The following is a 24,299-nucleotide window of genomic DNA, read 5'->3' on the forward strand; positions in this document are numbered from 1 at the left end:
AAAAAAAAAATTAGAGGTTAAAAAATAAAAAAAAAAAAAAAAAAGAAAAAATTGGTTGAATTAAAAAAAAAAAAAAAATAAAAAAAAAAACCCCCCCCCAAACCCATACCCAATAAATGTTTCCTTTAAAACCCCCCCCCCCCCCCCCCCTACATCTCAACCCTCCAAACAACAACAAAAAAAAAAAAAAAAAAAAAAAAAAAAAAAAAAAAAAAAAAAAAAAAAAAAAAAACAAAAAAAAACCCCCCCCCCCCCCCAAAAAAAAAAAACAAAAAAAACCAAAAAAAAAAAAACAAAAACAAAAAAAAAAAACCAAAAAAAAAAAAAAAAAAAAAAAAAAAAAAAACAAAAAAAACCCCAAAAAAAAAAAAAAAAAAAAACAAAAAAAAAATAAAAACAAAATAAAAAAAAAAAAAAATAAAAAAAAAAAAAAAAAAAAAAAAAAAAAAAAAAAAAAAAAAAAAAAAAAAAAAAAAAAAAAAAAAAAAAAAAAAAAAAGGTTTACCTTTTTTTTTAAAAAAAAAAAAAAAAAAAAAAAAAAAAAAAAAAAAAAAAAAAATAAAAAAAAAAAAAAAAAAAAAAAAAAAAAAAAAAAAAAAAAAAAAAAAAATAAAAAAAAAAAAAAAAAAAAAAAAAAAAAAAAAAAAAAAAAAAAAAAAAAAAAAAAAAAAAAAAAAAAAAAAAAAAAAAAAAATTAAAAAAAAAAAAAAAAAAAAAAAAAAAAAAAAAAAAAAAAAAAAAATTTAAAATAATTTAAAAAAAAAAAAAAAAAAAAAAAAAAAAAAAAAAAAAAAAAAAAAAAAAAAAAAAAAAAAAAAAAAAAAAAAAAAAAAAAAAAAAAAAAAAAAAAAAAAAATTAAAAAAAAAAAAAAAAAAAAAAAAAAAAAAAAAAAAAATTAATTGATGAATGCCGTGCTACACTGGATGGTCCAGATGGATGGAGTTCTGGATAGTTGATGGATGGCCACCATGTCCCAACAAGGCTGTGACGTCAGCAAGGAGGTGGTGGAGTGATGTTTTGGGTTGGAATCATGGGAAGTGAGTCGGTAGGCCCCTTTAAGGTGTCTGAAGGTGTCAAAATGACCTCCGCAAAATATATGAAGTTCCTAACTGCCCATTTCCGGCCATGGTATAAAAAGAAGAACCGTGCCTTTCGGAGTACAATCATTTTCATGGAAGACAACGCACCATCCCATGCTGCAACAAATACCATTGAGGCCTAGGCTGCTATGGCCATTAAGGGAGAAAGAATCATGGTGTAGCCACCATCATCTCCTGACCTCAACCCTACTGAGAACCTGTGGAGCATCCTTAAAAGGAAGCTCTATGAGGGTGGGTGGCAGTTTACCTTAAAACAGCAGCTCTGGGAGGCAATTCTGGCATCCTCAAAGGAAATACAGGCAGAAACTGTACATGGACTTAAAAGGTCAATGGATGAGAGAGTTGTTAAGGTGATATCAAAGAAGGGCTCCTATGGTAATATGTAGCTCGATCTGTAAAGATGTTTTTGATTGGAATAGCTTTGATTTGAGAAGAATTACCCTCTAATGCTAAAATTCACAACAGATTTCGGTTTTCAATCCTTTAGAAACTGTTAAGTGTTTTGAAACTCTGTTTTGCATAATAATTTGGATTTATATGGACTATTTAGTAAGAAAAAGAACAAAAACAGTATATGCATAATAATTTGGAACACAGTGTAATGATCTTGGTTCTACACATAAGGAAAATAACAGACATTATAAATCACAAAAACTAATATCATTATCCCGACCAACAGTCTCTTCCATGTTGGACAACAACTATTATTTTCAATATGCATTAACAGATGATTTCATTAACCCTCAATTTTCCCTCAAAGTCTTCCCCTGTGGCCGCCATGTCTTTGCGCCTTCATACACGTACAGACGTGAGTGATGTAGGACATCAAACGAGGAAAAGTAGCTTTCTGCTGTTAATGTCATTTTTCATCTCACTGATTTGAATCTTCACATATTTATATCGCGAAGATACTGAGGTACCAGCAAACGCTACAAGTCAAGATATCCAAATAGTAGATTATTTTTCTGTCAGTCGACTGATTACGTTAACTTTATCAGAGAGATGTTTATGAAACGAACTGACAGATGGAGGGGTTCTGCCTTTTCATGCAGCTCTGTTCATCCATTTCTTATCAGTCTTTCACCTTTACTGCCTTCTTCTGTTTATCTCCATTCCTTCTCTAATCCCTCTCTCTTCTGTCCGTCCCTCATGCAGGACTGGGTGATCTCTCTCCTCCCACACAACCCTTCCTTTAAAGTTTAAACACTTCTTTTCTTTCTTTTTCTCTTCAGCCCAGAGGAAAAACACACTGAGGTGTGTAGACGTGCATGTTGTCATGTCTGGACACGAACTACTTGCACACCTACACTTTGAGCTGCCTGGTTGCCATGGTTACAGTCAGTCCGTCTCGATCTCTGCTTCCACCTCAGAGTAAAACCCGGTCCTGTGGTTCAGAGAAGGAGCTCAGTGAGTCTAACCAGAGAACCTACGGTGACTCTGCAGATTGGAACGCAGACTCTGACTCATGTTTGATGGGGCGAACGGAGGAAAAAAAGAAGAAACGACATCTGCCTCAAACTAAGCTGACTCGACACAACAAACTGTAAAAAATAAAATAATCAAAATACTATGACAATAGCAATATGGCCACGTGCAATGTCCAAATCCCAGGAGGTGCATTTTTTTAAAGAAGGTAAAAAAAACCTGCAGTATAATAAAAGTACTGGCCTACAAATCTTGTTTTCCAGATGGACCCCAACAAATGTTACATCATTATGATTTTAATAGATTTTCAGTGGAAATAAAAACATTGTTTTTGCTAATGCCGCTACCTCTCTTTATTCACTCTCTATCTCACTAGACCACTGCCTATGTCTCCCTCGCTCTTCCTCTCTCTTGTTGAGCCGGGGAGGAGGGGCCAACTTTGAATTGTGTTTTTAAAAACAAAAACAGACAGATCCAACTCAGTCTGCCTTTAAAGCTGATTGGTCCTCAGCTCTTACTGACCTCCCTGAGTGGAGGTAGAGGAAGCTCCACATGGTTCTTTTTTTTTTTTACAGCTTTAAACTGCTCAAATGAAAAACATGAAACTGAAAAATAAAAAAGACAAATGATGTCATCACTGTCTAGACCTGAAAAACCTCACGTACGGTTTCTCCCTGTCCTCTCCCCACCTCCCTCTCAGGTCAGGACAGCTCTGATTGGCTGAAAAGTTATAACTGACTGGAGCAAGGAGGAAGGAGAAGTAAAGGGATGGTGGGTGTGTTGAGGCTGGAAATGGCTGCTCTGTTTCTGAGTGTGTGTGTGTGTGTGTGTGTGTGTGTGTGTGTGTGTGTGTGTGTGTGTGTGTGTGTGTGTGTGTGTCGCCATCCACATGTGTGCTTAATTGTGCCGGCAGTCAGAGTGGAGACTGAGGTCTGGCAGAGAGCACGCTGGGTAATCAGACTCCCTCCATGTGCTCTTAAAGTCACAGCACTGCTTTTGACTGACTGTTTATTTACATGCAGCAGCAGCAGCATCAAACACTGCAGCCGTCAGCTGCCGTATTCTCTCATCTAAACATCTGATGAGCCGCAGGAAGAGTGAACGCGAGGCTGGGTGCGAGGATGAAGCCTCCACTGTGGCAGACTAAAGTTAGTTGCTCTCGTGCAGAGAAAGTTTACGGCTGTGAGTTGGTCAACAGTGACTCTCTGACTGAAAATATGCAAAGTAATAAAGATGACATGATCAAATGCTATTGATGCTCTCAATGAGACAAAGAGAAATCAAATGTGCTGAAGAAAAACGAAGAACAAACAGCACATTGAGTGCATTAAGATACCTTTATATATAAATTTATAAATGACACTGTTGGAGAACAAGTTCCCTAGAAGTATATATATATAAATGTAGTGGAGTAGAAGTAGACAATAATATCAAAATGGGAAACAATGGGGAAAAAATAAAGACAGATAACTGAAACGTATATTTAAGTACAGTACTTGAGTAAATAGACTTTAAAGAGTGCTTGTTTTACCTGTTCAACTACAGCAGTGTATATGAAAAGAGCCAGGACGAACGCTATCTGAAAGTCATTGTTATCTACTCCTCTGTGCTGTAAACGTACCAGACTCTGAACACCCTGAGGTGATAAACTCCACCCGCCTTGTACACCATGCATGGTTAAACAAACAGATATGTAAATACTGTGTGAGTTTACAGTAGGTCTGAGACCAGTGCTGTTGTAACTGACAAACTAACATGAATTTCCTAAGATGACGTTTGATTCACTGTCACTGAACAGCAGGGAAAATAAAATAAATAAATAAAATAAATTAGAGCTTCGATCGGGCCCCCCAAATTCTATAAGAGCCTGAACAAGCCTAAACCACCAAATTTGTTGCTGCATGTCATCCCCTCTCTCTCTGCCCCCATTTCCTGTCTATCTCCAACTGTCTCTCTATCAAATATAAAGGCCAAAAAAATTATATTTAAAAAAGAAAACCTCACTCTGTCTGAGCCAGAACCTGGGCCCGAAACCTAGGTCAGGGCCAATCAGGTTTGGGCAAAGAATCCAATGGAAAATATTCAGTTAGCATGGCCCCTGATTTGAACTCCGCAGGGAATCATCAACATGTCCTGAGTGTCGCCTGCTGCTGCTCCTCCAACCAGAAGCAAATAACAGTGGAGAGGAGGGAGGGAAGAGAGAACAGATTAGCTGTCAACCACACTGAAACCCTGAGAGAACGATCAGTGTTGCCTCCCCTGCTCCACTCCCTCCTCCGACCTTGGACACGAGGGATAAAGACAGGAAGAGAGGGAGGAGAGGAAGAGCCAGTGTATGAGATGTGAAAAAACACAAACTATCCCCATCAAACCCTCCACCAACGCCTCACAGTGGTTGAATTACATTATTGATGTCAGGACTCAACTCAATGAACAGAAGAGGGGCACTATTTTTACTCCAGCTCTGACTCTAGTTCACTGTGTGCCAAACCACTGGCTCGAATCCTTAGAGCCCTGAAATGCAATATGAAAGTTAAGCTAAATGCTGATGAAGGTCACAATAGGACAAGTATGAAAAAAATGAAATGAGAGAGTAATTTACTGAGTGAATGTCACTGGTTTAATGTTTTTTGTAGTAGAAAACTAACAGTAGCTAGTCTGTACATGAGCATCATTTGCCTCTTTGTTGCAGTGTTACTATTAGCAGAACTTGAACTTTGAGATAAGTCTAGTGCGTGCTGTACACAGGCACTGTGCCCTCGCGGCCGACGTCCCGAGAGGAGAAGCTGGTTCTTTTGTTACGAGCCGTCATCACTTCTGCAGGTCAACAGGAGAGGATGACACATCCTGAACTCAATCTCAGCTCATCGAATCCACCCCCAGGTACAACATCCTGCACGAGTTGTGTCACCTCTTTGTCCCTCAGCACGGTCACTTGATGACCCGAACTCAGTCACAGTACACAACTCAAACTGCGTCTTAAAAACTTTTCTACTGCTGTCAAACACTTTGGAGTTTGTGATGAGGGGTAACCTTGTTCAATTACATCCATGCCTGAAGAGTCATTTCAGGTTAGTTGAGATGACTGTTTGAGTTATGATCATACTTTTTTTGCTTTGCAGAGAGACATCAGGATTGGCAGCAGTACTGAAGCAATCTCACTTATTTTATGCTCTTATTTTGAAGGCCTCCTATGTCAGAGAGTTCACTTCACTTTGGGTTTATTTCACATCCTCTACCTAAGCTAATTATGATGATGTAATCAGTTTGTCACTACAGAAAGACAAACGATTCCTCAGTTCAGTCTGACTGGTTCTACACACAGTAGTACTGTACTGTGTTTAAGGGCAGCCTTAGCCTGTGAGACAAAATAAAGGGCAAAATAAGCCCAACACAGATTGCAATCAGAGGTGTATAATTTACTTGAAAAAATAACTAAAAGTACAAATACCATAACTGAAAATGACTTTGGTAAAAGTTAAAGTCACCCATAAGAAAATCACTTGAGTAAAAGTCTTAAAGTAGCTCACATTAAATGTACTTAAGTATCAAAAGTATCTTGTGAAAAAATATACTCAAGTATCAAAAGTACAAGTTAAGTACAAAGTATTTTTATAGTATGCAGAAAGAGAAGCAAAACAACCAAAAATGGTTCTCCCCTTGTGTTTCTTAAGGTTGGATGGAGAGTTCTTAAACGCCTTTATCTCGTGGCACTTTGGTAGGCACAAGAGGCACTTCATTCTGTATGTTTTAGGATTTTCCCCAATCCCAAGGTAGCCAAACATTGTTGCCAGGTATGACCACGGTGGGTGACTGTCGTCTTCTACCGAAGGAGATACTGTCAGTGTGGTAACGCCTTCCGTGTCATCCTCATGCTGCCCCGCTCAATCCGCCCTTACCTCTAATCTTCACGAGAGTACCGTACGTTGTTCTTCTCGTCCTCTCGGACACGCCCATTTCAGATAATCCTTTGATCATAAATTATATTTCTATTTTAATTTGTAACGAGTGACGAGGTGGCAAACGTCAAAGTAACGGAGTAAAAGTATATTTTTTAACTTTTAAATGTAGTAGAGTAAGGGTAAAAGTCTTGATTAAAAAAAAACTCAAGTAAAGTACTTAAGTAGTATAACGAAGTACATCTACTTCGTTACTATACATCTCTGATTGCAATACAAATCATGATCTGGAAAACAGAGCTAAATGTCATCTGGATTTTATCCAGACACGAGACACAAACACAACTGTAAATGGTGTGAGTGTTCCTATACATTATCTTTATAATGAAAATAAAAATGTTTCAATCTGCCGCATTAAATCTAAACATCTCATTCCATTCTTCTCCTGTTTGCTTTACACGTTTACAACAGAAACCTTTTTCATTAAAACTGCGCCTACAAACACCATCACTATTCTGTCCTGCTTCCTTGCAGAGATGTTTATTTGGCCGAGTGTGCGTTGCCGTGGTGACAGCAGGCAGCTGAAAGCCTCCCAGTGAGGCAATTACCATCAGTCACTCGTTAAAACCTCGAACTGAGCAGACAAGAGTCGAGCTGTGAAGTAAACCTGCCTCAAGTGATGTTGTTTTGGCAATTTGTTTTTTATCAAGACGATACCACAATACAATCTACAACACATAAACATATCTTCAAAAGAAATTAACATGTCTATGGCGTATAAACAGTAAGAAAAGAGACGCGGTGCTACTACATTTCTTAGAGACTGTTCAGAGAGAGAGCAAAGTTTTTCACCTGCTGGAAACTATTCTGTTACTGGAAAAGGTCGATGAGACTTACGACATAAAGCAACATGTTTGTGTTTGGTTCCAACACATTTTAGTTGGGTGCAAAGCATCTCTCCTTGTTATATACAGGGTTAATGTTTTATTTTGCACTGTCCCTGTTCAAATAAACGAAATAGTAAGTTAAAGAGTAAAATCAGCCTTGTAGCGACTCTCAGTCTTCACAAGCTGTTGCAAAAAGGCTCCAGAGGGGGGAAATAAACACTGTTTCAAAGGGTGAATATGTCTCCAGAGGGACTGAGGGATATTTCCGGAGAACAATGGCTGTTTGGAGCATTTAGCACCGCTGACAGCTCATACAGAGCCATAGAGGAAATGGTTAATGTGCAGAGAGGAAGTGAGAGCGGCAACAATCAGTTCAACAGCTTCCTGCAGGGAGGAGTGGTGGACGGGAAGGTGAGAGAGTTTCTGAGCCTGATACTGCTGCTGATAGTGGACACCTCAGTTACATAAATGTGAACTCTTCAAAGCTGCAGCCATAAACAGAGTTTCTGCAGGTTTCAACAGGTTCAATTTAAGACTTAATCCATTTTTAAGACCATGATGAATGCAATTTAAGACCTTTTTAATGCCCATACTAGAAAAAAAAAAGTGCAAAGGATATGAAGGAAAATCAGTATTGGCTTCATGTTGGTTTGGTTTTGCAGTTGATACAGCGCGATCAATACATACTTTTCCCCAAAATACCCTTAAGAGACTGAAAGTGCAACCTTTATACAAGATATTTCAAAGGTCTAAAATCCATATTATTGGATTTTAGACTTTTTTAGAGCCTGCGGACACCCTAATAAAGCGTCCGGTATACTCGACGCGTGGTGGTCGCGGCACTAGTTGCAGTCTTCTCCTGAACAGAGGTGTCGCTAGTGAGGAAAGGCTACCGAGTTTGCTATTTCTACGCACTAGAAGAAGAAAACGTTTTTTTTTCTTCCCAAATCGGTCGCGGAGGTTCTTCTAAATATTCCAGCATATGTCCTCCTCTATTCCAACATTCATGGCGATTTCTAGCCATGAATTCCGGCAACTCTGTGCTCCTTTATTGAAGGATCGTACAGATCGTCCATCTTCCCGTTTCCGGTTTGTCGCGCGCAGCTGGAAAAAAAAAAGTGGTGTGCGACACGGCGCGACCGGGATAAAATCCTGGCGCGCCAGTGAGATCTACGTCATTTTGACGTCACGTTGTCGCGCGACAGCTCGAGTGCGTCGAGTATACTGGGCGCTTAAAGGACACTTACACTTCACTTGCAGAGCTAAAGTTTCCTAAAATATGTGTGAACCAACATATGTTACACTGACGATCAATTGGTAACAGGCTGGCAGTTTAAGCAGATAACATCCACACTGCTATTGTTAGTGATCATGTGTGTTTCTTTATCCATGTTGTTTTGCCTTTTTTGTAGTTCGATAAAATGTCTTTTAACTCCTAATGTCATAATGCAATGCTTCCCCTTTTTACATTTCAAATAAAATCATCATTTATATCATTCATTAGTTGGCCTATATTTCAAACTGTATCGTGCAATCAGACACCGCATTGACCTGATTTCACTGAACTGATCTTCTGCTGTGTGTGTGTGTGTGTGTGTGTGTGTGTTGTGTGTGTGTGTGTGTGTGTGTGTGTGTGTGTGTGTGAGAGTGAGATATCAGAGAGTCTGAGTCAATCACAGTCAGTAACACTTGGCTGAATGCCGCCCTGTTCTTATCAGCTTGCTCTGCGTGTGTTTGAAGGTTAGTAGGCAGGGATTGGCAGGTCAGAAGGTGACCTTTCTCGTGTTCAGAGTTGCAGTTGAACACATTCACACTATTCTGACAAGATCTGAAAATGTACATTTATTTAACTGTTTAGGCACTTTGTCCACAATAAGTCTGTTCTTTTTTTTCACATCAAAGAAACTGAGCTTTAAATTCCTCTGAACTTTGATGCATCATTAAGATAATCCAAATGAATGTAGGCTGGAAGAGGCAATAACCTGTTTACATGATCAATTTTTCTGCATACTCTATGTAGTCAGAGTCACTGGAATGGAAACTGGGCTTTAAACTAATTTATTGTTATTTTCATTAGTCTGATGCTGAACAATCATTCTATCTATAACAGGGTTTCTGTGGGTTTCAACAGGTTAAATTTAAGTCTTTTTCAGACCATTATGAATGCAGTTTAAGACCTATTTTACATCCATCTTGGCAAAAAAAAAAAAAAAAAAAAAGGCATGAAGGAAAATCTGTATTTGTTCCATGTCAGTTAAATGTTTTAGTTGTTACAGCATGATCAATTCAAATTCTTCCAAAACCACATTGAAAACTGAGACTGAAAAATGCAACTTCATTAATCCATTCTATTTTAAGACCTGTCCAAATCAATTTTGAGGCCTAAAATATAGATTATTGAATTTTAGACTTTTTTAAATTAGACTTTAAGACCCTGCAAACACCCAAGGTCTAAGGTGATGTCTTAGATAGTTTTTTTTCATACTGATATATTCTCACTGAAGAAGAACAAACACATTCAAGACTCAAATGATTAACTGGTTATAAAAATAGTTGCTGTTTATTAATCAACTAACCATTTCAGCTGTAGTTAGATGCAATTGGGATATTTTAAATGTAATATTGTATGGAGTGTACATGTAAACCTTTGTATATAATACTGCATTTCTTTAGATGAATAGACTGAATAACTAATGGTGATCCTAATAAAGGATACATTCCTTATTTTTATGTCATTAGAACTTGACACTCAGTCACAGTCAGATGCTGCTAGAAACATTGAGCATTCAGTTCTGCTGCAGTTAGCCAGAAACTTCCCTAAAACAGACAATATAACCACAAGTTACTGCCACAAGCTTCTCCAACACCATCTGGTCATCCATGTGTAAATGCCTCAGTCACATCAGTCAGGATAAATAAACAGTTAGACTTCAACGGCAGAGAAAGATGCCGCTGTACAAGCTGTCCGCTAAAGAGGATTTTTTCACAAAGGTGAGGAAGGAGCACTGCTCTGACGGAAAATGTTTTCTAGGAGAGTAGACTATTGTCTCCATAGCTAGAGGTTCATTTCTAAAGCCTCTCTATTATCAACCAATTGACACTTAATCACAGCTTTAACAAAAGGCTTGTGATACAGATCTGTGTGTACAGGGAGGGGGTGCTGATTACAAAGGAGGGGTATAATGACTTTTTATGTTAATGTCAGTCTGGAAGTACTGCTTATCTGACTGAAAGCAAACTAAAGGGTTAATGAGTAACTCCACAGCCAAAATGTCTTCAAAGGGCAAATGGGAGAAAAAAAGCAACCAATGATCCAGGAGTATAAATCAGAGAAATGGTGGTGACTGTCAGTGACAGATGTCCTCTGAACACTGATGGTAGTCTCCACTTTAATGTATCTACTCATTTCTTTCCTCTACTATTTCATGATCTGAACCAACTCATCAGGTCTAATGAGATGGTTGAAAGAATGTATGAAAATACTCCATCTCATCACTGGGGATGTTGATTTGTATTTCACAGATCTAGTAGTTATGTGATATGCTCAATTTCAGAAGAAATCTGACCTGAAATACTGTCAATAAAGCAGAACCTAAATCTCACATGTGTAATTTGTCTGTCAGTCACAAGCTCAGGACTGGAGGCATTGGAAAGGATTTCCTGACAGTTTGCATGTTGCAGACTTTTTGAGCTCCTCATCATCTGTGATACGAGCAATTCTTGGCTATTTGACAGGTGATTCAATCCCAGGCTTGTTTCTGCAGTAAAGACACCAGGAGATGCTCTCGACTCATTTGTTTTCCATATACACACACACTCACAGTCCATACCAAAGGAAAAAACATTGGAACTTATGAATCTATTACTACCCATCTCATCTTGTTCATCATAATGTTTTAAAGTGTGCAGTGTCATCTCTGGATGCTGCCCTCTTGCTCCCCCCTGTAGAGTTTGATCACAAGACAGCTCACACAGCTGTAAACGGTTCAATCATCCATCAATCATCAGTCAGACTTTTCACTTGCCTCCTTTGCTACATTTACAGCTGTGTTAAATGACAAGCCAAATCAAGTTGCAGTCTTACGGGGATCAAAGTTCATTAAGTTCAAAGGTCATGCAACTTTAATCTGGAATTAATTAAACAAGTGCTTTTTAATTCCAAATAAAACTTAAAAAACATTAATTTGATTTAAATTATCTTAATGTTTATACTCTATATATCCATTTTATAAATTCTGTATTTGCATATCAGATGACCCATGTGAGGTCCCAACCCTCAGCTTGGCATAAAGTGATATTATGTGTATGAGTGTTATAGGTGTTTGTCTTTGGATAAAATGTATATCATTTTGTGACAAAGATAAAAAAAATAAATAAAAGATACAAACTTTAAACTTAGGACAGCTTTTAAACTTGATTTTAAATGTCTTACCATCAGTTCTAAGGGTCAGCAGAGCGGCGGCAATCACAGCCAGAATGAACCGTAGACCTGCCATCCTGCAGGACTGGACTTAGACTGGACCAGAACTGGGCCTAGATTGGGCCGTGCTGTGATTAGGAGCTTCAGGTCAGCTGGTCAGTGTGGACTGAGGGGAGACACTCAAGTCCTGATAAAAGTCTTAAATCCACAGCAGGAGTCAGGGAGTGGGGGAATTGGGAGGAGCTCCGGACGAGGCCTTAGAGAGAAGGGTGGTCAGCTGGAGGACAAGCAGGGGGGTGGAAGGAGTAGATGACAGGATGGGGTTCAGGTGATATCACAATATCAGGTCCTCCTCTGTCTCACTGGCTCTTTGGGTCCAAAACCCTGAAAAAAAGGAAAAGACAGGTTTCAATTGAGTTTTACACCAGCTGATTTGTGAAAGCTTTGATGAGCTCCAGCTCTCTCTGTTCCCCTCTTCTTTAGTGAGCTATGACCCGGTGACCCCTGCCAGCCTGGCGCTGGCCTCAGACGCTCCAACTAACAAATTATTTGTCCAGGGATGTTCTGCAATTACAGGCGCTGGCCCTGTGCAGCGCTAATAACGGCATGTCGCAATTAGTGGGCGCCGTGTGTGTGTGTGTGTGTGAGTGAGAGAGAGAGTGAGTGAATTAGTGGAGATGCAAGGCCGGTGTCCGTCACTTTTCATTTGCCTGGGGGGGACAAAGAGATCTGACCTGTGACCCACTTTTCACACATCTCTGGCTGAGAAGGCACAGAACAAAGACACACACATACTTGCCTGTGTGTGTGTGTGTGTGTGTGTGTGTGTGTGTGTGTGTGTGTGTGTGTGTGTGTGTGTGTGTGTGTGTGTGTGTGTAAGTGTGCAAGGGAATAAGGGGCAGCATAGTTGATGTGAGACAGGAAAGAGTGTAAGTGTGATATTTGAATCTACTCAATGCTGCCGTCTGGCCTGTTTGTTCAAATGGAAGGGTCCATTTTAAATTGGGGGTTTAACAATGGGGGTAAAACATTTTTGAATCCCAGGTGCACATTTTATTTTATTCTATTATTTTTTTATTATTAGTAGTAGTATTGCATAAACAAGTGTACAAATCTACAGATTTTTAAAAAAGTAACTGTAAACATAGAATGTGTATCCCACCACAACCCAGACAGAGGGACACAGACACATATGTGACACAAATGACATTTCACTAACAAAAAAATTGAAAATGAATGAAGTATGCATGCTATCTACATGAGCCTACAGACCTCACATACATAGAAACACAAGAAGCAGTGCTGTAAGTGGTCACAGATCAATAAGCTGGATCTTTAATATGTATAGATGCATACATTACAAGTAGTCACAACTCAATATGGATACACTGATGTACTTCTGGAGTCCAATTTGTAATTCATCTTCTATACTAATTAAGACTGGCTGCCAGGTATGCAGAAACTGGACCAATCTATTTTCAGTTATGTATGATGACCTTTCAAGGGGAATTCAATTCAGTTTTTACAGAGTTTTGGTGCACATTTTCTAACCAGCACAGATAAGGAATGTACATCAGAGAGTCTGGAATGAAAGAAGGATTAGTGAGGGTGTGTGTGGGGCAGCAAGTACAGGAGTGAGTGTGTCTGTTGTATGACTGTAGGTGAGAGGGAGTGTATCAGTGTGGGACACACACACACACACACACACACACACACACACACACACACACACACACACACACACACACACACACACACACACACACACACACACACACACACACACACACACACACACACACACACACACACACACACACACACACACACACACAGTGTCGATAACAGAAAGTGGAAATATCTTCACCTCGCTGCCACAACAAAACCTGAAGTTTGTTTGTGGCTCTTCGCTACGTTTAGAGACCGACAACAACAGCAGCAGTAGAACGGTGAGATAACACACAAAGACACATTCAGACAGATGAAGGGAGGGCAAGACGAGGCAGGTTCAGGAAGGATCGTCTGTTGTGAGCCCCCAAGACAGGAAGCTGCTCCCACCCCCCTCAAACACACCCTTCTTAAATCACCCGACACATCCACTTCCCTTTGAAAACACAGTGTAAGATGACTGCACACACACTTATACAACTGGTGATTGACATGGAGACTGACAACTGAAATACTCAAACCGCACACAAAAAGTCCCACTGGAGGCTGAAATACCAGAGAATCCTCAGTCGGCAAACAATTTAATCTGTCAACTCAGAGAAATAAAATCTAGGAGCTAAACTAAGAAAAGGTAAAAAAACAAACAAAAAAAACCCCAAAAGAGCCAGATTCTCCAAATCCTCTGGGTGTCAGGTAACTTTCACTCCTCCTCCTCCTCCTCCTCCTCCTCCTCCTCCGAGTCATGTTTAAACTCGTCTCTGATCCTCTGGTCTGCTTCTCAGTCAAACAACAAACTCCTTCTTCCCCCAGCAGAAGGTAACAGACAACCATACAGACATTTTTTATTGCCGATACCAGTGTCTCATTCCCACCAACTCATGTTGTTCAGATATGGACTACATTTACAACGTCCATTGCAGGTTGAGCTGTTTAAGACCTACTGAGGTGTATTCTGTGACCTTCATTACAGAACAGCAGTTGTGGAAAGTAACTAAGTATTTACTCAAGTACTGCACTTATATACAATTAATGTATGCTACTTATACTACTCGACTACTTCTCAGAGCCAGACATTACATACATTTTACTACACTACATTTATCTGACACATTTCAGATGTCTACGAGTTGTTAGCATTTCTCCTCTAAACTTCTTCCATGGTTCAATTTTAACATACTACAACTCAATGTAATACTGATGCCTCTATATGACCTATGTTAGTGATAGACCAATTAATCGGGCCAACTATCTGGTATTGAGATAATTGTCAATGTCTACACTCACAAGGCCACTAATCAAAAAATGACTAAACTAGCTAAGTGTATATAAAGTAGTTCAAACTAGCTCCTGGATCAGCTACAATAGTAAAATGCTGCTCTAACATTGACACACTAATATAATGTCACATAGAATCAGATATCAGTCACAGTAGACATTTTACTGCACAACACACACCTTTACTACATCGAGCCGATTATAACATTGTGGTATTGTCACTTTTACTAAAGTCCAGGATCTGAATACTTCTTCCACAACTGCAGACCAGACAGTAGAGAGCTGACAGGAAATGAAGTGAGGGAGAGACGGGGAATAAAATGCAACAAAGCTCCCCCACCGAGTAGAACCAGGGACATTGCAATTACATGGACATCTTGGACCCATAGGCCATCAAGACACTAACATGTTTTACTTTAACTGGTGTGCAGCAAGTGCTTTCTTCATTTATAGCTCTCAGGAACTTGTTCCTCTGAGTCTCTGTGGCATCTTCATCTACAATTGTTTTAATTCTTTTTTTTGAAAGTTGTGCAAATATGCATTATAAAAAGTATGAAGTATAAAAGGTGCTGCATATACTGCAAATAAAGGCGTTAAAAATAAAAGGTCTGCAATACGTTTTTTACAGTCCAAAACCCAAACATAGTTTATTCACTATTAAGGAGATGCCAAAAAACAGCGAATATTCATATATTTAAAAATGACTGCCAATTAGCAGTCTGTTTTCAGTTTTCAAGCTTTAATTAATGACAGCCATCTCATCCAATGTTTTTTTTTTTTTTAAATCAATAGATAATTTAATAAAATTAGTAGTAGATGATGTAGATGATTTAACATAATTCAACCATTTCATTCATCCTTTACATCAGTACTGGCTGAATTTGTGGACTTGCAGCCACTTCTGATGAATGATCAGTTACTTTAAATTCTCTGAAACTTGTTATTTCCCAAACTAATAAATCACTTTGAAAATAGTAAAGAAATGTCCATCACAAGTTTAAACTCAAGTCTTCAAACAGTCAGCTTACAGAGATAATCCTCACAAATAATGATGATATATTTTCCTTGATAAATACCCATAAACAAATCAGTTTTCCTCACTAATACAAAGGTTTGATATTAATGGGTGGATATATTTCTGCTCTCGTGCACACTGACTGTGCCTAAGTCTGATGTGTACTGGCTTCTGAGGGATTCAAACCTGTGTGCTTTCACTTTAGAGACAGTTCATGTGCATGCTAGTCTATCCCGCCTGCCTCCTCTGGTTGTCTCCTCAGTTAACAGTGGTTAATGTAGCGTAGCTGCTCTGGCTAGCTGGACGTGACATCAGAGTCTAGGAGGAGGAACATTCAGCGTGACGGGAATGAAAGGAGGTATTGTTAGCTGTCCCACCTGTACAGAATAAACTGCCCTTATAGGCAACCACTGAGCCATAGCCAGCCCCCCCCCAGGGGAAAGAATTTAAGGTCACACCGCTCCGGGGATGCTGGGAAATTTGGTGGGATAGAAACCCAAGCAGTGGGTTAAGATTTGTAGAAGAAAGAGAGCTCTTTAAAGGCTTTTATGGAAGCTCTATGCTTCTGGGTATAATAACTTTTCATTTGGCTGGAGAGGAAGCTGGCTATAAAAACTATTATGTAAAATGATATTACACGGCCATGACTGGTGGCTACTGCAGCAGTCTGCATGAGGAGTAATAAAGGAGTTATACTGTGATTACTTGTATTATTACTAGGATTAGTCTCCTCTCTCACTGGGGATTTCTTTTAGTCAGTTCAATAATGAGCAAGGCACTAAACTGCTTAGGTTAGAGGTTCAATTCCCATATGGGATCCCATTCCATACTTTCTAATACTGCTTTGGTACGGATTTTAAGCCAAACTTCAGGTCCAATTACTAGATTTTTCCAGAGCTTTCAACTAAGGATCAGAGAATTTGGAAATTTCTTCAAAAATTGACTCAATTAATCAATTCTCAAATAGTAGCCAATTAATTTGACAACTAATTGATTAAATCGACTAATCATTGTAGCTCTACTTTCAACCACATCTCAGTATCTTCATTAGCAGACAGTTTGCTCTTTTTATTGTGAACAAATTTTGATTGGTTTGCCTTTCTCAACATCCACATTCATTATGGAGTACATAACACATATCAAAACAATAAATAATGATGAATCCTTCTTTACTCCCTCCCTCCCCATCCATCCCTTTGACCCCCACCCACCTCTCCCCAGCGTCCTGATCTCTTCATTTTTTTTACGCCATCAGTTTCCATAAAGATCGCTTGGCAATTTTTTGTTTTTAAATCAAATTGCTATTTTCAAGGTCAAGAATCAACTTTTATCTAGAGCTGAAACACTAATTTTGACACCACTGTGACATTTTATCAACTAAACAATGAAATAATTGATTGTGAGATTAATCTGCAAATTAATAGACAATGATATTTAGTTGCATACCTAATTTTCTTCGCAACATAACACTTGTGTATTCATCTTTTTTTTTACAAAGCTTTTCTTCTATTACACAAAATGTGTTAAACCAAAATGCCTCACTGGGACTTAAATACTAAGGATGTACCCGAATCAGAATCAGATTTGGCTGATCAATACAAAGATTCAACTCATTTGCTCCTTTTTTCAGTTCAGCGGCACACTAAACTCCTATATTTCCCCTACGAGGGTTCAATAGAAAACATCTCATCTTATCCAGCAGTGGAAACACAGCTACACGAGTCTCAAGTTTGAACTTACCTCAGATTTACCAGAGATTTTAGAACTCAATTTACCGTTGAGTTCTAAAATCTCAGCACACCACAGAGTGTCTCTCCTGCCGGGCTGCTTAAACACTTTTGGCTGAAGAGTCAATCACAGTGGACGGCAGTAGAGGAGGTTGGACCACTGTCTGGATCATATTGGTTGAGCTTCACTGACAGTCAGCACTGCGCTGAGCTATCACTCTTTTTAGATTACCATTTGAATCATCGACTTTTCTGGGGCAGCCATATGTACATCCCTCCACCTGTCTGCGAGGACAACTTAATCTCAGTCTGAGGGTAGGACTGATTCCCAAGTACTACCCAAACCTACGGGCCTAATGCTTCAAAAATGACTCAAGACTAACTTTTGAAAAGGCTGTGTGCTTGTTTTTGAAAGTCATTCTGCAGCTCTGAAGCAGTTTCAGCTCCTCATGTCCACTTCTGATTTACTGACTTTACAGCTCCTGAAAGAACTGTAAAAAAGCTGTAACATGACACCTCACTAGTGAGGGGGTTACAGGCATTAATAATCCATCCCTGACCATCCCCCCCCCCGCCCCGCCGGACGAACTGCAGTGTGAGGGGCCAACCATCAATAATCAAACCTTAATGCCTCTCCACTTCCTGATGAATGGCGGCAGACTAAATAAACGACATAGAGACCTGATTGGAGGACCGGGGGAGACCGACAGCTCGTGAGCTCTACAAATATATGCAGTAATGAGGGAGATTGGGATCAGTTCTGCTGGTGGTGGAGAATATTAACAGGTGGAACAGAGGCACAGCCTGTTTGTTTTTATGTATTATTGTACCTAGCTTCTCATCTGTCCAGTTATTTACAACTACTATTAAACAATACTATTTCAATTTATGATAAATCATTTGAGCTATGTCAGAAAAGAGTGAAAGATGTTGATGAAAGCTTCCCAGGGCTCAAACTGACATCATACGTCTTGTTTTGTTCGACCAACAGTCCAAATGAAAAGCAGCAAACCCTCACATTCAAGAAGCTGAAAACAATACATTTGACCATTTTTGCTTCTTAAATGACTTTGATTACCATGAGTTAACCAGCAGATGAAGTCATTCATCATTTCATTGTCATGAAACTGTGAATGTTCAAAGTTTCCATTATTCTGAGCACTTTGTGATTTGTCAATAAAAACTGAGTTTGACAGTTCGTGGAAGCAGCGTTTTTTTAAGCAGCGTGTTCTTGAACTTCATTTTCCAAAAGACAACCAACAAAGTGTGGGAGGGACGATGATGACTGCTTAGCAAACTAGATTAACTGAGAACATTTGCACAATTATGCCGAATTACCCATTAGTGGTTCCGGTTTGCAATGTACGCTTGGATGTACAGACAACTTTCATTGGATTACTCTAATACTGAAGAAAACTTTTGAACATGAAGATTTGGGAGTTTTTTTCTAAGCATCTGTGTGTTCAGATCTGAGTTATAAGACAGAGGGTCTGAAACACTGACATTATTTTGTGTTTCTTCTTCTCTGTCCACCTCTCCATTTTTCTCTCCAACACATCATATTTTCTTCCCAGAATCTTATTCCCCCTTTTCTTTCTATTCATTTGCCTTCAGCTCTTTCCCCTCTTTATTTCTATGTCTTATGTTCTCTCCTTTTCCGTATCCCTCCCCTTTTCACTTTCTTTTTTCTCATCTTACCTCCTTTCTTACCCCATACACATTTCCATCTGTTGCTTACCCTTTCTTATCCCCCCCCCATTTTCCATCTCCCTTATTTCTCTCCCTCCCTCCATCTTGGCCCCATTCCCCATCCCCTCCAGGGGCCCCTCCTTGCAGGCGGGCCTCTGGGTGCTGCAGCAGCCTCCCGTTGGTGTCGGCGCCCTGCCCGACATGCCTTTCAGGGCCTGGGAGACTGCAGGCCAGACTTTCTGGCTCCACTGCCATTGTTTGCTTGGCTGCTCTGCGCCTCATCCCCGGCGATGGATTAGCATAAGAATACCCAGAATACCCAGAGCCACGGTGAGTGGCGCTGCGGGCCTCTTCCTCCCTGCATCTTCTGCTTCCTCTTCTTCATTAACATCCTTTATTTAAACCCAAAAATGTATCTTGACTGTTCTTTTTCTTCTGCCGTCAAGTTTGTTAATGACTCAGCATTTAAAGGAAGGTTTTTAAAACATCTTAAGCCAAAAGAAAAGTAGGAAAGTTGTTGGGCATAGTGGGAATTGAACCAACAACCCCATTAGTGTCTGGCATCGTATATTAGATTATAGGTAAGAATTATTTCATATACTCTCTTCAAAAGAGAAGAAATCTTTGGTTCTTGTAAAAGTTATTAATAACTTTGAATGTTTAATTTATTGAAAGAAAATGTCTGCCAATAATAACATTAACATTATAGTAGTAACTCTACAGTGCTCAAAAGGATTAGGCAATTAATAATTAATCTATAATAATTTTGAGAAACTGATTAATTATTATCACATAGAAATAAATATTTACTTTAAGCTGTGGGAACTTGTGATGAGCATTTTACAGGCAATATTAAAAATTAGGGAAACAATGTATAGATATATAATAAAATATATAATCCTAGCCTGAGGCCATAGTTGTGTATTATACATTATAAATATATTTACTGTAGTTCCAAATAATGTCATGTAGTCCTGGCCAAGAGCTACAGACTTGGGATCATTGATCATCAAATTTCATCCAGATCAACAGGTTCAAACTTAATGGCGTCCCACTATACTGAGGACCGCAAATATAAAAAATTAATTTAGTGATGTTTGTGGGACAGAAGGTAGAGCCAGCCTGTGTCAGTGTACTGTGTACTGTCAGGCAGTAACAATGCCGTCCCAAAGCAGTGGTGGAATAATGTTTTTTCTGGTGTCACCGGTATTCACAGCGGCAAAATGTACAGCGGAAGATGGAGACAAACTAATTCTCTCTCCCTCTACCTGACTCAAAATGAGAGATGTCGAAAGTGTGAATTAGTTAAAGTTGCATAACCTCCTCACATTGGAGCACGCCAGGTGGACTTCTCACCATGCACGCACACAATGTTTACAAAAGTTCACAGGTGTTCCAAAAACAACTGTTGATTTATGAATTTAACAAATGTGACATGAATGAAAGAAAATGATATGTATATGATTTCTGAGGTTTGTGGACATTAGACATGCAGCTGTTACTAGAAAGAATAAATTGTATTGCAGCATGTGCCTGTTCCAATTTGAGTTCTGGCTCTCATAAAGAAGGTAGGTCACACAGGCTTGTAGCAGCACACAGTGTTTGGCTTTTAGTCGGAAATGAACCCCAAACCCTGGCAGGGACGGAGCTGCAGACACACCCTCGTCTTATTTGTTTGTGCGTGAGACAGAGAGTGGCCAGCAGTGAGGCCTAATTTCATTAGAGGCTAACAGAAGATCTGCTGAGCAGCTGCAACTACAAACCGGAGGAACATTTACTTCATCCCCTCCTCATTTATCATGTTACAGCAACACAGATTACCCAACATCCACAGGTTTATGGTCCATGTAAACAGAATGCTGTGATGGCATCACAGTATCTGTTAGTTTATAACAGCGCCAACCAATTATTGATTAAGAAATCAGTCAAACTGGAGGCTGAGCTCCAGAGCTGCTCACTCCACACGAAGGAAGGAAGGAGGATGGAAGGAAGAACTAAAGAAATAAAGAAAGGGGGCCAAAGAGCAGATAGAAAAAGGACAAACAGACAGACTTGAAGTAATAAACCAGAACAATGTGGTTCTCTGAAGGTGATTTTAATCACTCTAATCACCATAGAAACAGGTCTATCCATCACTGGCCCAGTACTGACTTTGTCCTACAGCTGAGTCATAAAGCAAACACACTCAGACCATAAAAACAACATTATGATCATAAATCATACTGATGAGTGAAGAGAGTTCCCAACACAACCCTCCCAGTTAAACCAGTTAGCTCCTAGCTCCAGAATCAGCTCCTGGGTGCAGGTTCAGCTCTGGATTCATGGGCCATGATTCACACCACAAACCAGATGTAGCCCCAGCCAGCCGTCAGCTACCCTCAGATTAAATGGTGAGACTTTAGTGGCAGCTGTGGGGTTTATTTGTTCAATAAAAGCACGTTTCAAATAATTCATTTTTTATTCTCTTGGCGTAGGCTTTTCAATGTTTGGTTCTACACTGTAAGAAATGTCTGTAGATTGTACTGTTATAATCTGTCAAACCATGACAGACTGTAAACTGTAGGTTAAATACACTTTCTGTAATAGTAAACCACCATCATATCTCATGGCAAAACATTCATTTATATGGCATTTTAACAGAATTTATACAGAACTAAGTATTGTTTTATGTGACAGACAGTAAATTATAAGGAGTTCGGTCTAGACCTGCTCTATTTGAAAAGTGTCCTGAGATAACTTCTGTTATGAATTGGCGCTATACAAATACAATTTAATTGAATTTGCACAGAAAACTACAGTCATCTTATGGCAAAAATGTTTTTATACAGCATTAATATGAAAAGTGTTGACGGTAAATATGGAATAGGACTAGTACCAATATCCTTTTACTGTAATAGTAAAAAATGTTCTGCCAGTTTTCTTAAGGTGTTATTGGCAGTGTATCTATTATATAAGAAAATCAGTAATTGTTTATTTATCCCAAATTGTATCGTCTTCACAATATTGAACAATGTTATCACACATTGGAGATTTTTCTTATATCTCGGAAGCCTAGTGGTTACCTGAGCAATGCACCAGGACCAACAGGCTCAACAGGAGCTTCTTACAAGGTTACATGCCCAGGAAGAGTCCCATGAATTAGTTTAGCATATTTAAATGTCACATGCTTACATTTCGTCTTATTCATTCTTATGCTAAAATGTCTGATAGGCTTTATGTTCTCTTAAATATGTTTATGACTTCTATAACGCTCTTTACTAGAAAAGATAAATTCCTAATAAAATAACAATAGTGACGTCACTTATATTTGGTTAGCTAAGAGCTATGGAATGTTAAATCATCCATCTTTACTCCCAACATCTTAGCAGCCTGTGTTGCCATCAGGTGTGCATCTATCAGTAAGTTTATCAGCCAAAACAAATATCCATATTGTGCATCCCCATTTAAAAAACCGGACAGTAGATTTAAGGATGATCCAGTCAGCCAGTGTCTTATCAAGACTCCCAAAAAACTTCCTGCTAACATCATAAGAACTATGACCTCTCAAAGCCCTTTAAGGGTTATTACTTAAAAGGTCATTAAAGGACATTGATTGTTTTGTCTCCACAACATGAAACAGAAAAGCACAAAATCCTCACGTTGGAGCTGGAGAATAGGTAGTTTTCGCTTGAAAATGTAAATGATTAATCGATTATTTTGACAATCGATCCTTCAACAAGAGGAGCTGGAACCAGAGAATAAGTAAACACAATCTATTCTAATCTAAAGTAAAAATAGTTTACATTAATTTTCTGTTGCTGATCTTTGCTGCTTATCAATACCGACCCTCTTCCTCCTTCATTTGTATGACTCCCTTTCCTTTCCCCTTCCTACTCTGACTGTTGCTGGAATGTGGGAACAAGGTAATGGAAAATACACCCCAACACACACTGCTCTGCTCTACACACCAGGAAATCACTGCTCTGATAGCGCCCTCACTGTGGATCGACTATGAGAACAGGCACAATCTGACACTTCTCTCCAACAGACAGGAATTTTACTGTTAAGTCCCGCCCACCTCACACTCAGCGGGTAAAGTTCCCGCCCACATCCACTGTCAATCATTTTTAAACAGCTGTCATCTATCTATCATCTGGGTCTGAGGTCACCAGCGTCTGTACAGCCTCCACACCAACCGGAGCCAACCTGTTTCTTTGTGGTGTTTTTGGTGGATTTTCTGCCTCAGCTGCTGCAGTGGAGCTGAAGCAGCCGCCAGCAGGCTGCACTGGTCTGATCCCAGTATGAACGAGTGGAAACTGGAGAGACTGGAGCTCCGACAACTTTCCTCAGAGTCATAAAAACATAAGACTAAAATATAACTGTAATTGTAGCAGGCAGAATATTGGCCATGTGTGTGTGAGTGTGTGTGAGCGTGTGTGCGGGGGTGGGTGGTCTGGTCAGAAACTGGACTCCGTGCAGGGAGGTCAGATGGTTTCATCCACCGTGTCGCCTTAGAAACTACAGCCAGGCCACAGAGCCGTGCACGGACGACCAAACGATATAGGTGGTCCTGTGTGTTTGTGTGTTTTATGCGCCTGTGCTACAGAAGAAACAGAAAAAAAGAGAAGAAACCGAAAACATAGAAAGAAGAATAAACATATGTATTATCAGAAATAAAAAGTTATGTATGAACAAAAGAGTTGCAAAAAAAATCTAAAAGAAAAAGTAAAAGAAAGTAAAGTAAAAGACAGAAATACAGAGAGAGAAAAAAGAGAGAAAGCCAAACAGTCTCTCTCTGTGGACACTGAAGTCAGATTATTTTCCAGGTTTTGACCTCCAAATATTTCACACTTACATGCTCAAAATGTCCGCTAAAACAGCCGGGGAGCTGGACAGAGATGTAGTGACGAGGTTGGTCGGACAGGGGGAAAAAATGGCATCTAAAGTGAGACCACAGGAAGAGGGGTGTGTTTATGGGAGTCTGAGATGTGACTTCAGTCTAACCTCTTGCATCTAAAAACACAGCTAGACTTAACTCTTGCCTGTCATATCAGGAGGGTTCTCCAGTGAATTTTAAATAGAACTCCCATAAAAGACACCCTGATGACATTATACTGTTCTGACAAGCCGAGTTCCAACAATACAACTGAAATGATCAATATTCATCAGTTACAACTATTTTCAAAATCGATCAAAGGTGAGGATGTGGTGCTA

At 39.2% G+C, this 24,299-nt stretch overlaps 1 protein-coding gene across 3 annotated transcripts in view; it reads right to left on the reverse strand.

Annotated features, from left to right (window-relative positions):
- The window catches only part of LOC127376704 (bone morphogenetic protein receptor type-1A), a 62,232-nt gene that overhangs the window by 15,096 nt on the left and 22,837 nt on the right, over positions 1 to 24,299 (reverse strand). For all 3 annotated transcript variants that reach the window (XM_051423889.1, XM_051423897.1, XM_051423878.1), the window contains one exon: positions 11,745 to 12,116. In XM_051423889.1, the coding sequence (XP_051279849.1) occupies positions 11,745 to 11,808 (64 nt within the window). In that variant the 5' untranslated portion in view covers positions 11,809 to 12,116. The remainder of the gene's footprint in view (positions 1 to 11,744; positions 12,117 to 24,299) is intronic.

Source organism: Dicentrarchus labrax, unplaced genomic scaffold (genome assembly GCF_905237075.1).
Source record: "Dicentrarchus labrax unplaced genomic scaffold, dlabrax2021, whole genome shotgun sequence".
Taxonomy (NCBI): Eukaryota; Metazoa; Chordata; class Actinopteri; family Moronidae; genus Dicentrarchus; species Dicentrarchus labrax.